Source organism: Mesocricetus auratus, unplaced genomic scaffold (genome assembly GCF_017639785.1).
Source record: "Mesocricetus auratus isolate SY011 unplaced genomic scaffold, BCM_Maur_2.0 Super-Scaffold_100007, whole genome shotgun sequence".
Taxonomy (NCBI): Eukaryota; Metazoa; Chordata; class Mammalia; order Rodentia; family Cricetidae; genus Mesocricetus; species Mesocricetus auratus.
In genome coordinates this window covers 29,956,050-29,970,681 of record NW_024429191.1, presented here as the reverse complement: position 1 = coordinate 29,970,681, position 14,632 = coordinate 29,956,050, and the positions used below count along the sequence as shown (strand labels likewise).

Genomic DNA, 14,632 nt, shown 5'->3' with positions numbered 1-14,632 from the left:
GACCACCGCCCACCTGATCCTCCTCCTCTTGATGGGATTGAGGTGTGTGCCGCCACACCCAATTTAGGATTTAGTAGAAGGCTATTTTTATAACTTCTAATAATGAAAGGTAGAGTTTGAAGATCCTCTTGCATATGAGTGTTCCAAATGCCTAAATGCAATTTCACTAGCACAGTACCATTTCCTTTTATGTTTTGTTGTTTTTTTTAGACAGGGTTTCTCTGTAGCTTTGGAGCCTGTCTTGTAACTCACTCTGTAAACCAGGCTGGCCTCGAACTCACAGAGATCCACCTACACTCCACTCTGCCTCCCATGTGCTGGGGCAAAAGGCATGCACCACCACCACTCAGCTAATGTAATTCTGGGAAATGGTAATTAACTGCAGCTGATCACTAGTAAAGGGTAGTAAATTTTATGATATAGCTATTCCCTTTGTGTCTAACACAAAGGTTTCTCAAAACAAAACAAAACAAAAAACAAAAAAAGCTTTTGGGCCAGGAACACATCTTTAATCCCAGTAGGGCAATCAGATCTTAGTGAGGTCATTCTGGTCTACTTAGTAAATTTATATTTCTTTTGTTTTGGTTGTTTTTTTGGGGGGTTGTTTGTTTTTTAGACAAGGTCTTCTACTATACATCCCTGCCTGGCCTAGTTCTTGCTATGTAGACCAGGATGATCTTGAACACACAAAGAGGTGCTTGTCTCTCCAACCTTGGTCTTTTTTTGTTTTGTTTTGTTTTGTTTTTCGAGACAGAGTTTCTCTGTGGCTTTGGAGGCCGTCCTCAAACTCACTTGGTAGTCCAGGCTGGTCTCGAACTCACAGAGATCCTCCTGCCTCTGCCTCCCGAGTGCTGGGATTAAAGGCGTGCGCCACCAATGCCCGGCCCCAACCTTGGTTTTAGTGTGTACTTTCTTCTATGGTCTTGAACTCACAAAGAGGTGCTTGTCTCTCCAGCCTTGGTCTTAGTGTGTACTTTCTTCTTTGTTTGAGCAAGAATCTCTTTATCCCAGGTTTATCCCAGCTATAGCCCAGCTAGCCTGGTGTTCATAGGCATCCTCCTGCTTCAGCCTCTGGAATGCTGGAATTACAGGATTTGGGTGCTTCTTACACAATACTATAAAGAGCTTTTTAGCGCCAGGCATTGGTGTCGAATGCCTTTAATCCCAGCACTCAGGAGGCAGAGGCAGACAGACGGATCTTTGTGAGTTTAAGGCCAGCCTGGTCTACAGAGTGAGTTCTAGAATAGGCTCTAAAGCAGTACAGAGAAACCCTGTCTCAAAAAAAAAAAAAAAAAGAAACAGATTAAGCAGGAGAAGATACTTCAGATATTAAATTTAATAAGCAAGGCTCAAAGTCTTCAGAGTGAAGGATTAGGCTCCAGTGTTGGGAAGCAAGTACCTTTACTGGCTGAGCCATCTCCCCAGTCTCTATTGCTGTATTCTAGAAGAAACAAGATTGTCCATGTAGCTTCTTCTTCCTGTCCTAATACTGTTCTGTCCTCATTGATGGTTACCTTGTCTAGCTAAAGCTTTGAGCCTAACAGAAGGAGAGTGTCTTGTGTGGGTTCTGCAGCAGCAGAAAGATGAGGGGTCTGATTGTGCTGCTGCACATACCAGCTGCTCTCTCCCAGCTTGAGATGTCTAAGGGGTGATGTGCGTCCTGGCCTCTGCTTCAGGGTAAAATGCATGTGGGGCTTGCATCTCTTGAAGCAGCAGTAACTGTATTATCTGAGCCTAGATGACTTTCTATCTGCAAATTGATGTACAATCTAATCCATGAATAGTCTACTTATTAAAAGGTTTATATGAAAGGCTGGGGACATTGCTCAGTGGTTAAGAGTATTTGCTGCTTTTCCAGAGGACCTGAAATCAGTTCCCAATACTCACACTGGACGACTCCGGGGGATTCCCTCTTCTGGCCTCTGTGAGCAGGCACGCACCCACACACTGGACATACATTCACACAGCAGCACATGCATACATAATGCTCTGTGTATGAGACAGAGTCTCTGTAGCTCTGACTGGCCTAGACCTCACTAGGTAGCCCAGACTGGCCTCAAATTTGACTGCTTCTACCACTCTAAGTCCTGGGACTAAAGACTGTGCTACCATGTCTGGCCTCATACACATGAATATTAAAAAGGGGTTATGCAGGGAAAACAAAACCAAACCTTGAAAACACCCATGCCCATCCAGACATGAAAACATTCACTATCTTTTTTCAGCAATTGTAAAACATTTTTTCCAGTTTAACTTACCCAAAATATGAATATAATGGCATGTCAGGGTTTGGTGGGCAGAATTTCTTTCTTAGTGAAATAGTGAGTCCTAAAGCTGATGACATTTTAGATTTGATAAAACTGATTTATTATTGTTTTTTGGTTTTGTTTTGTTGTTGGTTTCTCTGTGTAACAGCTAGACTGGCTTCAAACTCACAGATATGTGCCTGCCGCTGCCTCCCTGGTGCTGGGATTAATGGCATGCATCACCACCGCCTGATGAAAATAGACTTTTTAATTCTTTTTGAGACACAGTGCTGGAAATAAAGGCATGAGCCACCATGCCTGGCAGCATAAGTTTTTGAACTCTCAAAGCCAAGCAGAGCATAGTACTCAGATTTGTGAAATATGTACAATTATACACATATGTAGAAAACTGAATCTGAGCAGGTATTCTAAAATGTTCTCATAGGCTATCTTTTGATAGTGGAAACATGAATGGATTTTTTTTTCTTCTGAGTATTTGTAACTGCCATAATGCTGAATGCTCAGTTAAACGGATCTAATTTTTAGCCCATAAACCTATCACCTCAAAGGCAGAGGCAGGAGGATCACAGCCTGGTCTGAAGAGCAAGTTGTAGACCATTCATACTTTCAGGTAGAGACCCAGTCTCAAAAACAGATTGGCTAGATATATAGAGGGCTGGATTAAAATTCAATTACAAGGATTATCAGAATGCTGAGTTGAGACGGACCTGGGGCTTCAGCTCAGTGGAAGAGCGCTTACCTAGCACACTTGTCATGGATTCCATCCCCAGTAAGGCTAAAACAACATTAAAAGAGCAGCAGTACGAGGGGACGTGGAACTCCTCCCTCCCCCGCATCTGGCCTGCTCAGGTGACAGCTCCCCAAAGCTTCAGTGACCTGAGAAAAGCAGGAGAGAACCAGGTGGGTCCCTGTGGGCTTCGCCTAGCCGCCTCCTGGCTTGAAATAGGACGGCTCTCCCACTGTCAGGCGACGGCTTGGCAACCATTTTAAACTAGTCAATGAGAATCGATGTTTACAGCTCCGCCCACGAGCCTCGTCCCCGGTCATATACTTCTGCAGTCCGGCGCCCTCTTCAGTTCCCCCGGCGCAGTCCTTAGAAAAAGTCTTTGTTTCGAATTATTTGCTTTTGTGTGTAAATTTTTTGTTGTGTCATTGGAGATGGAACCCGGAGCCTTGCTAGCATAGACAAGTGCTCTGCGCTGCACCACCACCACCACCACCACCCCCACCCCCCACCATCCCCACCTCCCCAACCCCCACCCCCGCCCAACTAACAGATTTTGAATCTTGTGGAGACGGAGACTGGTTCTGGTTCCCTAACGCCTCAGCCAAGGTCAATCACTGTAGTTAAATCTCAAGTTGTGTTCAAAATGTACTTAGGGCTAATATTCCATATATATGGCTCTTTTTTTGTGTGTGTTTTTAAGACATTTTAAACCAGGCAACAATGGCTCACACCCTTAATCTCAACACTTGAGAAACATTAGCAGGATCTCTGTGATTTCCAGGTTAGCCTGGTTTACAGAGCAAATTCCAGGATAGCCAAGGCTACACAGAGAAACCCTGTCTCGAAAAACAAAACAAACAAAACTAATTTATGTGTGTGAGTGTTTTGCCTGCGTATATATGTTCACCATTGTATGCCAGTATGCATGGAAGCCAGAAGAAGGCATTGAATCCCTTAGAACTGGAGCTGTAGACAATTAGAGCAGCCATATGGATGCTGGGAATGGAAACAGGGTCCATGGAAAAGCAGTCAGTGCTTTTAACTGTGAAGCCATCTCTCCTGCCCCCTTGTTTATGTTTCTTTCTATTTTGTTATTGTTTTTGTATTGTTTTATTTTGTTATTGTTTTTGTTTTTCTAGATAGGGTTTCTTTGTGTAGTCTTGGCTGTCCTGAAAGTAGCTCTGTAAACCAGGTTGACCTGGAACTCACAGAGATCCTCCTGCCTCTGTCTCCCAAGTGCTGGAATTAAAGGCGTGCACCGCCGGTGGCCACCACCACCACCACCCAGCATTGGTTTTTGTTTTTGTTTTGTTTTGTTTTTTCCTAGGGGAGGTCTCAGAACATTTCTCTTCAGGCTGGCCTGGGAATTACAGAGATCCTCCTACCTCTGCCTCCTGAGTGCTAGGGTTAAAGGCATGAGCCACCACACCTAGAAACCTGTTTACAAAAGTGATTATTAGCCACTGCATGCTGCAGCACCTTTGACTGGTTTTCTCTGTTCTCACATTCCTTTTGCTATTTAACTAAGGGCTCATTTTCTCATACGGCCCATGCCTTGCAAGTCTGTTTGAGTTCTTTTTCCTTTATGTATTCCAATAAATCATAAGTCCCCAAAATGGGCTCTGAATCCCAAACAAAGGATGTCATTCCAGTGGTTAATTGTAACGGTTAGCCTTACTGGTCATATGAGAATGGTAACACAGGGCTGTGGGTGTGTCTGTGAGGCTATTTCCAGAGATGATTGGTCACGAAGGCCCTCACTGGATGATGGGTTAGTCTCTTGATGGTTTTTGCTGTTCTTTGAGACAGGGTCCCCCTGTGTACCCCGGCTTTCCTGGATTTCTCTGTAGACCAGGCTGGTCTTGAACTTACAGAGATTCACCTGTCTCAGCCTCCCTAGTGCTGGGATTAAAGACATTGACCAGCCAACCTGCCAATGGTCCCCACCCCGCCCCACTCCACCCCCCACCCCGCCATCTTCTTGATGGATTCTTAATATGATGGTGTCTTGGTCACTGTTCTATTGCTGTGATAAAACACCATGACCAAGGCAACTTATAAAAGGAAGAATTTGCCTGGTGTGGTGATGGCACACGTCTTTAATACCAGAACTTGGGAGGAAGAGGAAGGCAGATCTCTGAATTTGAGGCCAGCCCTGTCTACAGCATGAGTTTCTGTACATCCAGGGCTACAGAAACCCTGTCTCAAAACAAACAAAGCAATAGAAGGGATTTTTTTTTTTTTGCCTTTTTGAGACGGGGTTTCTCTGTGTAAAAGTCCTGGCTGTCCTAGAACTTTCTCTGTAGACCAGGCTGGCCTGGAACTCACAGAGATCCACCTGCTTCTGCCTCCCAAGCACTGGGATTACAGGTGTGCGCCATCATTGCCCAGCAAAAGGAAAAATTTAATTGGAGCCTTGCTTACATTTTCAGAGGATGAAACTGTGGTCTTCATGGCAGGGAGCATGGAGGCAGACATGAAGCTGGAGCAGTAGCATAAATTCCATAAATTGCAGGTCAAGAAAAAGACACCGGGGCTGGGCGTTGGTGGCGCACGCCTTTAATCCCAGCACTTGGGAGGCAGAGGCAGGCGGATCTCTGTGAGTTCAAGGCCAGCCTGGTCTACAAGAGCTAGTTCCAGGACAGCCTCCAAAGCCACAGAGAAACCCTGTCTCGAAAAACAAAAAACAAAAAACAAAAAAAGAAGACACCGGACCTGGCTTTCAAAATCTCACCTGCTTCAACAAGGCCACACCTCCTACTCCTTCCCATCCCATTAACTGAAGACCAAGCAGTCAGACCTATGAGCCTATGGGGGCTATTTAGTGGAGGATAACCTTGAATCTTATTCCTTCGGCTTCCGCCTCTCTAGTGCTGAGATTACAGAGGTGTAACAGTGTTGGGGATCCAACCCAGGGCTTTGTACATTCTAGAAAAGCATCCTACCAACTGAGCTAGCCCTCTTTTTCTCCCCTGGTTTTAATTTATTTACTTATTTGGTTGTTTGCATTTGTTTAACAACAATAAAAAGAATGATTTTGAATTTGTGATTGTCCTCTCTGCACCTCTGACAGAGCACTGGAATTACAGGTGTGCACACTATGCCCTTTCAGTGTATGTAGTCCTAGAGATGGACCCACTGGGACTGTATAAATTGGGGTATACACAATGGTGTACAGCTATCACCACACTGTCTCCAAAGCTGCTCATGTTCTCTGACAAACTTTGCACTCGGTTATTTAGATATGTACTCAGGTACAAGGGTCCATTCAATTCATGGTGGTTGGGAAGAAAGTAGTGATGGGGGAAGTCCTGTGTATATGTCAATAAAGCACTGTTGGCCAATAGGGAGCCAAGATAGGTGGGACTAGGAGTCCAGGAGGACTCTGGGTAGGAGAAACACAGGGAGTCAAGATGTAGCCCGCCAGAAAAATAAGATGTCCGGAACTTTGCTCCAGTAAGAGAAATACTTAGATTAACAATTATGGGGTAAATACTTAAGTCAGAGCTAGCCAGTAAGAAACAAGCAAGGCCAACAGCTTCATAATTAATACCGCTTCTTGTGTGTTATTTGGGGACTACAGCACAGCAGAGCCCAGGCGACTGGTGGGGGATAAACCAAAGCTTCTGGCAAGGAAAAGGCTTCCCTTTACAAAGTAGGACCTAGAAACAGCTGCTAGCTTTGTCTTTGTTAGCTGATGTCCCTATGAACATAGGACAGTAGGGGACCCGTATGACCGAAGGAATTGGGCATGAGAGAGGCAATGTTCAATGCAGTTAGTATCAAGTTTACAAAAGTGTTAAAAAAAATGGGTTGAGCCGGTCATAGTGTTGGGTTTTTTTTGTTGTTGTTGTTGTTTTGTTTTGTTTTTTTGGTTTTTTGAGACAGGGTTTCTCTGTGGCTTTGGAGGCTGTCCTGGAACTCGCTCTGTAGATCAGGCTGGCCTCGAACTCACAGAGATCCTCCTGCTTCTGCCTCCCGAGTGCTGGGATTAAAGGCGTGGGCCACCAACACCCGGCTGTTTTTGTTTTTTGAGACAGGGTTTCCTCTATGTAATAGCCCTAGCTGTACTGGAACTAGCACTTGTAGACCAGGAGGGCCTGGAACTCACAGAGATCTGCCTGCCTCTGCCTCCAGTGTGCTAGGATTAAAGGTGTGTACCACCACTTCTTGGCAATATTTTTAAAATGTGTGCATGTGTGCGCACGCACAGTGTGCCTGAGTTTATGTGTGTGCAAGTGTGCCTGATTGTACATCTGTGGATCTCAGAAGGCTGCACTTGAGTTTCTGAAACTGAACTTACATATGATTGTGAACTACAGTGGGTCCTGGGAACGGAACCTGAATCCTCTGCAAGTACTCTTAGCCCCTGAGTCACCTCTCCAGTGTGTGATCAATTGATTGATTTTGAAACAGGGTCTTGAGCTCTGGATGGCCTGAAAAATCACTATGTAGACCAGGGTGGCCTCAAACTCACAGAGATCTGTCAACCTAACCTACTTGGCAAGTTTCAAGCCAAGTAGAGATCCTGTCTTTATTTTTATGTGTATGGATGTTTGTTTTGTTTTGTTTTTACCTGAGTGTAAGTTGTTGTGCCAGGTTTGTGGAATCCCAGAGACAAACCCAAGGAGTCAACACTCCTGATGCAAAAGCAAAAGGTTTCTTTTAATTTTTCAAGCTGGCCAGCTTGGATCTCACCCCATGGTGGGGAAATGAGATGCCAACCAGCCAAAAAGAGAAGCTTTTAAAGGGAAAAAGGGAAGGGGGAGTCCTGAGACTGGCAGTTTGCGAGGTTCCCATGGTTACAAAGCTTACTTAGCACCCATAGTTTCCATACAAGGTTATCACAAAACGAAGGGCCTTGAAGAAGGCAATAACTGTCACTTGGTTAGGCAAAATTAATTGGCACATCTATGGGCTAGGGGCTTAGGACTGGAGCACATCCTGCGATCTAAAAGTTTTTCTACTGGTAGGTCAGGAGGCTATCTGGTTCCCAATCTTCTCTAGGAAAGGGGGTAGGGGTAGATGTTGGCGCAACTGCTCGTGGGTTCCAACTTCTGGTCACATACTCTGTGGTCAGAGAACTCTCTTTTTCACAGCCTAAATATGTCTTTTAATTAATTTTTTTTCATCACATAAGTCACATGTGTGCAGTGCCAGTATGGTCCAGAAGAGGGCATCGTATCCCCTGGAACCGGAGTTAAATTGTGAGCCATCAAATGGATGCTGAGAAATGAACCCTGGTCCTCTACAAGAACCGGAAGTGCTCTTAACTGCTGAGCCATCTTTCCAATCCCTTAAATAATTTTTATTTATTTATTTATTTATTTTTGGTTTTTTTAAGACAGGGTTTTGGAGCCTGTCCTGGAACTCGCTTGGTAGACCAGACTTGGTCTCGAACTCACGGAGATCCACCTGCCTCTGCCTCCCAAGTGCTGGGATTAAAGGCGTGCGCCACCACCACCTGGCAATAATCTTTATTTTAATTATATTTATTGATTTGTTGGTTTTTGGTTTTTCAAGACAGGGTTTCTCTGTGTAGCTCTGGCTGTCATGGAACTCACTCTGGAGACCAGGCTGGCCTGGAACTCACAGAGATTCATCTGCCTCTGCCTCCCTAGTGTTGGGCTTAAAAGGGTATGCCACTACCTCCAACCTAACTAATTTTTAAAATCAATTTTTCTCCTGTTCCTTGTGTTTTGCTAATACAGTTTAAACTGAAAAAAACTCTGAAATCCAAAACGCTCTAAAATCTGAAAGATTTTGAGTGACAGCATGATCTCACTAGTACGAAACAGTACTTTCATGGTTTGGATTTGAAATTTCTCCCAAAGGCTTGCATGCCTGTTGTATAACAAAACTCTTCCTGGAGAGATACAGCACACATATCTACTCATCCCGGTAAAGGAACCCATGACACACCAAAGTATGGATATCACCAAAGCCCAATTTGGAGAACCAATGAGTTTTATTGTTTTTACTTACAGGAATATGTGTCAGGGGTTACTTACAGGAGCACAAATGACTCAAAGACAGCTGCATTACCAAAGCCCGCCCCAGCATGAGTGACAGCTCACAAAAACTGGAACCTGGAGCACTGCATAGCCTGCAGGCAGTTCAACAATTGAGAGAGTGGCCTTTCATGGCCCTTCAAATGGTCTAAACCTCTGCCAGGAGCTCAGCTGGTGTCCGCTTCTTTCAGGCAACTTGTTCAGGTCTCAGACAGAGTCTTTCTCCCGTGCAACTCAGCTTTTGTTCATCCAAGAGGGACTCTCACCTTTTATGGTTTACTCTGGCAACGAGGGACTAGTGAATCTGGTCAGTTCCAGCGACTTCCTGAAGCTATTTTGAATTGTTTACCTTCCACTTAAGGAGCTTCCCTATAGAAGGAATGTTTCAGTCTCAGAGGAAACTGTTAACACAGCATCACCAAGGCCAAGACTATAAGCCTGCAATACTGTTGGGAGATGGAGGAGGTCTTAGGAGGTGGGGCCAACAAGAAGGCTTGTGGTCACTAGCTGAGCATCCCTAAAGGTCTGTTGGAACCATCCTCTCTGCTTTCCTGCCCCTGAACGGACTTGTTCTTCCATGTGCTCTCAACATGCTACACTGTGCAACCAACGGTCCCAGAGGCTATGACTAAAGCCTCTAAGGCCATGAACTGGAACAACCTTTCCCCCCTTTGACCTATTGTCTTGGGGCTAGAGAGGGGGCTCAGTTGGTAGAGTGCTAACCTAGCATGCATGAAGCCCCAAGTCTGATCCCCAGGCTGCATAGGCCAGGGGTTGTGGTGATGCATACCTGTTATCTGGACACTTGGGAGACTGAGGCAGGAGATTGCTCTGATTCTAACAAAGGATGAGTGGATTACTGAGTGAGATCCTGTTTTAAGAAAAAAAAATCAAATAAGGACTGAAGCAATGTCTCAGTAGAACTTGGTTTGATCCCAGGATCCATAAGAAGGTTCACAACCCATGTAACTTTAGTCCCTGGGGATCTGACCCCCTTTTCTGGCACTGTGTACGCATGATGGACAGACATATATGCAAACAAAATACCACACACATTAATTAAATTACCTCAGGCTATATTTATAAAGTATGTATAAAATTTCTTATTTAGACTTGGGTCCTCTAAGATAACTTCATTATATATATGTAAATGTCTTTTTTTAAAAAAAGATTTTATTAAGTGTACAGTTTTCTGCCTGAATGTATGCCTACAGGCCAGAAGAGGGCACCAGATCTCATTGTAGATGGTAGTGAGCCACCATGTAGTTGCTGGGAATTGAACTCAGGACCACAGGAAGAGCACCCAGGGCTCTAGTGCTCTTAACCTCTGAGCCATCTCTCCAGCCCTGTATATGTAAATGTCTATGAATTGAAAAAGAATCTGATACAGGGCTGGAGGAAGGACTCAGTGCTTGAGAGCACTTGTTGCTTTTGCAGAGGACCTGGGTTCAGTACCTAGGTGGCTTACAACCATCCCTAACTCTGGCTCCAGGTGATCCAATGCCCTCTTCTGACCTCAGAGGGTATGAGACAAATATATGGTGCACATACATACATGCAGATAAGACATAAAACAAAAATTTCACAAAATACAAAACAATAAAATCTGATATACTTCTGGTCCTGTTCTGAGTTTCTTTTTTGGTTGGTTGGTTTGGGCTCCTATGTGTATTTGAGGCAAGGACTTATTCTGTAGCCCAAGCTGACCCACAACTATGTAGCCCTGTCTGGTCTTGAACTTGAAACAATCCTGCCTCAGATTCCCAAGTGCTAGCTGGGATTACAGGTACAAACCAGGAACACATGGTTGTGTGCTGTACCCATTCTCTGTAGCACTCTTTACCAATGACCATTTTTCCTGGCTCTCGCTCTAATCTCAGCTGCCATCTGCTACTGAACTGGTAGGTAGTGAACGAACTCCAGCCTACTCGCCTGGCTCTGGCTGGCCGTGCTCTTCTTCCCCATTTCCTCTGCCTTGCTAAAAACCTTTAGATTACATTCCTGAAGCTATTCCCTTATCTGGCCTCTTCCTCCTCCTGACTACCAAGGTTCAGATATCCAAGTGTTAAAGTCCAGAAATCAAAAGCCCCCTTTGGCTCACCTAATTAACATGCCCAATGCCCAATTAAAGATTTAATACCTCATCCTAACACGAGGGTTCCCATTTTACTTTATAAACCCTATTTCTTATGTGTCAGGTTTGTCTTCTCTCTATCCAGAGGCATTCCTGTGTCCCTCAGTGACAAATACCCCTGCCCCTTTCCTTTGTCCCCTTCCCCTTCTCCCTCATCCTCTATCTCCTATACCACTACATCCTAGCCCATTTTTTATTTTTTATGTGCATTGGTGTTTTGTTTTGCCTGGGGAAGGACATTGGGTTGCTGTGTTGGTGATGGGAATTGAACCTGGGTCCTGTGTAGAGCAGCCAGTGTTCTTTTTTTTTTTTTTTTTTTGGTTTTTACAAGACAGGGTTTCTCTGTATTGTTTTGGAGGCTGTCGGTCCAGCCCGGCCTCGAACTCACAGAGATCCGCCTACCTCTGCCTCCCAAGTGCTGGGATTAAAGGCGTGCACCACCACCGCCCGGCTGCAGCCAGTGTTCTTAACTACTGAGTCATATCTCCAGCCCATCCTAACCCATTCTAACACATCCAGCTCCCCCTTTCTCCTCTTAAAGATCACACCTGCAAGATCATTTGCTGCTGTTTTTCTGGCCAAGTCAGAAAGCAGCCACTTTAACTTTTCTTCACAGATTAATAATCTCTCAGAAAACAGGTGACTGGATGTGATTTGTGTCTAATCTGGGGCCCAGGGGGAAGCCCCAGCTGTGAGGGGTGGGGCGGGGGTCTCCTTCAGGTGAATGACTTTTGGAGTGCTTGTGTGTAGGTAGAGGCTCTGGTCTCATGACCTCTGCTTTCTGAGCTCACCCCCCATTATGGGCTTTTCTACAAGTGTATTTGGTCTCTAGAGAAGAGCCTCCCAAAGAGTCAAACACACTTGCCCCTTGTTGTAACTGAGACTCCCACATGAGTCTTTTAGGTGTCTTATCAGCTTTTCCACCACCACCAGTTTAGTGAGTTGTTTGCTGCTGGGTGTGGTGACATACCTCTTTAAGCCCAGCATGCATAGTGAGACCCTTACCTCAAAAATGAACTATTGTAGTACTGGAATTTAAACATAGGACCTTCCATATCAGACAAGTGCTTTAACACTCAGCCCCTTTCCTGCCACACACACATGCACCATACACTCCTATGCCATATATATGTAATGCGCACACACATACATACATACATGACACACACACACACACGTATGCACACGTTATGTATGTGTGAGACTATGCGGCCCCAGTGTTTTTTTGTTTTGTTTTTTTGTTTTGGTTCATTTTTGTTTTTTGAGATAGGGTTTCTCTTTTTTTCTCTGGCTGTCCTAGAACGCTCTCTGTAGATCAGGTTCACCTGGAACTCTGATCAACCTGACTCTGCCTGCTGAGTGCTGAGTGCTGGGATTAAAGGCTCCCAATGCATTTTTTGTTTTAAATGCTAGGCCAACTAGATGCCCTTAGTTCACGTAGTAGAAAATCGGATCCTAATAGAGACATTAATGGAAAACAAAACGAAGTGAACCACGCCAACAAATGCGGGGGGGGGGGGGGGGGGGCAGGAAGAGAAGCAGGACCCAAGATTTCAAGAAACTGCTTTAGGGCCCTGGATCAAGAAAAAGTCAAGCGTAACCCGCTAGTCTGCCCACCTCTCCTCAATCCGACAGTCACAGGCTCTCTTGCCTCCTGCACCCGAATATCTGGGCCACACACAGCACCACCCAAAGAGCAGAAGGCTGGCCGCTAGCAACCGGCCACCGGGAACACAGGGGCCAGGCGAGGTGAGACGCGCACGCGCAGCTCGGCTTTATGCATTGCTTTATGCATGGCTTTATTGCGACATCACGCGCGACTCCAGAGCGCGCGGCTGGATCACAAGCACGCTCGGGCCCTCGTGCTTGCGCATCTTCCTCTGCCAGACGCGCGCCGCAGCCGCAGGGTCTACATCCGCGTCCACCTTCTTCTCCAGCAGGTGCAGGCGCGCGGTGGTCTCGGTCAGCATGTCCATGAGCAGTTCTTGCTGCAGCTTCAGGTAGTTGTTCTCCTCCAGCAGCACCTCCTGGTTCTTGATCGGCTGCGCTGGTGACTTCCAGGTCCGGCCTGTGGGTGAGGGCAGCGGCGACCGCCGGCGTGCGTGCTGCCTCTCCGCGGTCCAGCGACCGCCGTGGAACACGAAGGCCTCATCGCTCAGTCGGGTGCGCGGAGAGCCGTAGTTCAGCCCCAGCTCGGCCTGGCGCGTACGGTGGTCCAGCAGGTAGAAAGTGGACATGGATGCGATGCGCCGCAGCGGCGGCCTCCGCGGCGAGAAGCGACGCGAGAAGTGGTCGGCCCAGAACTGCCGCAGCTGCTCCCACAGGTGGCCCGCGTGGCTCGCGGACAGGCACTCGAAGGCCTCCAGGGTGAAGCGTGGGTGGGCCACACGGGGCGCACGGGTGTCCGGAGCCCTGCTGTCCTGGAATGATGTAGGCGAGCCAGTGGCACTGCTGAGAAGCAAATGGCCAGTGAGCTGCCTGCCAGGACAGACTGTACCCACCACCCAGGGTGTCCCGGGCTCTGCAGTTTCAGGCCACTGTGGGAGCCCATTCCTACAAATTCATACCAGTCTGGTTCACTAAACTCAACTCCCCAAGGACCCTTCATTTGTAGATGTGTAAGAGATAATGTAGGAAGCCGGTGGTGGTGGCACATGCCTTTAATCCCAGCACTCGGGAGGCAGAGGCAGGCAGATCTCTGTGAGTTCGAGACCAGCCTGGTCTACAAGAGTTAGTTCCAGGACAGTCTCCAAAGTCACAGAGAAACCCTGTCTCGAAAAACCAACAGAGAGAGAGAGAGAGAGAGAGAGAGAGAGAGAGAGAGAGAGAGAGAGAGAGAGAGAGAGAGAGAGAGAGAGAGAGAGAGAGAGAGAGAGAGAGAGAGAGAGAGAGAGGGAGGGAGGGAGGGAGGGAGGGAGGGAGGGAGGGAGGGAGAGAGGGAGAGAGGGAGAGAGGGAGAGAGGGAGAGAGGGAGGAGAGCCCTGGAAGGGAACCACACTGGAGGAAGGGGGTGATCAGTCAGTAGCTGAGCAAGTAGGTCAGGCCTTTGCTGGTAGGAGTGTCACGGAGAGCTGTGAGGCAGTGTGACAGTGGGGCAAGGCTGTCATGTTCCAGATGTGCGGAAGAGCCTGGGGTTGGGGTTGGCTCTGAGAATAGCCGTAAAGTAGGCTAGAAAGATGAACTATGGCATCTTGAGGTGTAGTGCAGGCAAGCTGGACAGTTGAGACATCACTCTTTAGAGGAGGCTGCTGAAGGTTGCAAAGCCAAAATTAGTATGGATTCCACAGAGTGTCGTCTGGCATAACCCCATCTTTTGGTTATGTGATGTTCTTACACTGGCACCTGCTCCTTGCCTGGTCTGGTGTGCACAGAGGGTACCATCAGCACAGCCTTCTTCTACCCCTCAAGATACTCCTGGTCCAGCTGGAAAGACTTGTGTATTAAAGTCCAGTGGGGTCAGTGACGTCCTAGACCTATGCCTATCTTTAAAATG

At 46.7% G+C, this 14,632-nt stretch overlaps 1 protein-coding gene across 1 annotated transcript; it reads right to left on the bottom strand.

Moving 5' to 3' along the window:
- Positions 1-12,893: 12,893 nt before the first annotated feature.
- Positions 12,894-13,660, bottom strand: Cby3 (chibby family member 3). Its single transcript, XM_013114721.3, has one exon. The coding sequence runs from the start codon at positions 13,374-13,376 to the stop codon at positions 12,939-12,941; it is 438 nt and encodes a 145-aa protein (XP_012970175.3). The 5' UTR covers positions 13,377-13,660; the 3' UTR covers positions 12,894-12,938.
- Between the last annotated feature and the right edge of the window lie 972 nt (positions 13,661-14,632).

Bases quoted from the DNA above. Each gene is read 5' to 3' on its own strand.
- Cby3 (XM_013114721.3), bottom strand. From the start codon at position 13,376: ATGTCCACTTTCTACCTGCTGGACCACCGTACGCGCCAGGCCGAGCTG.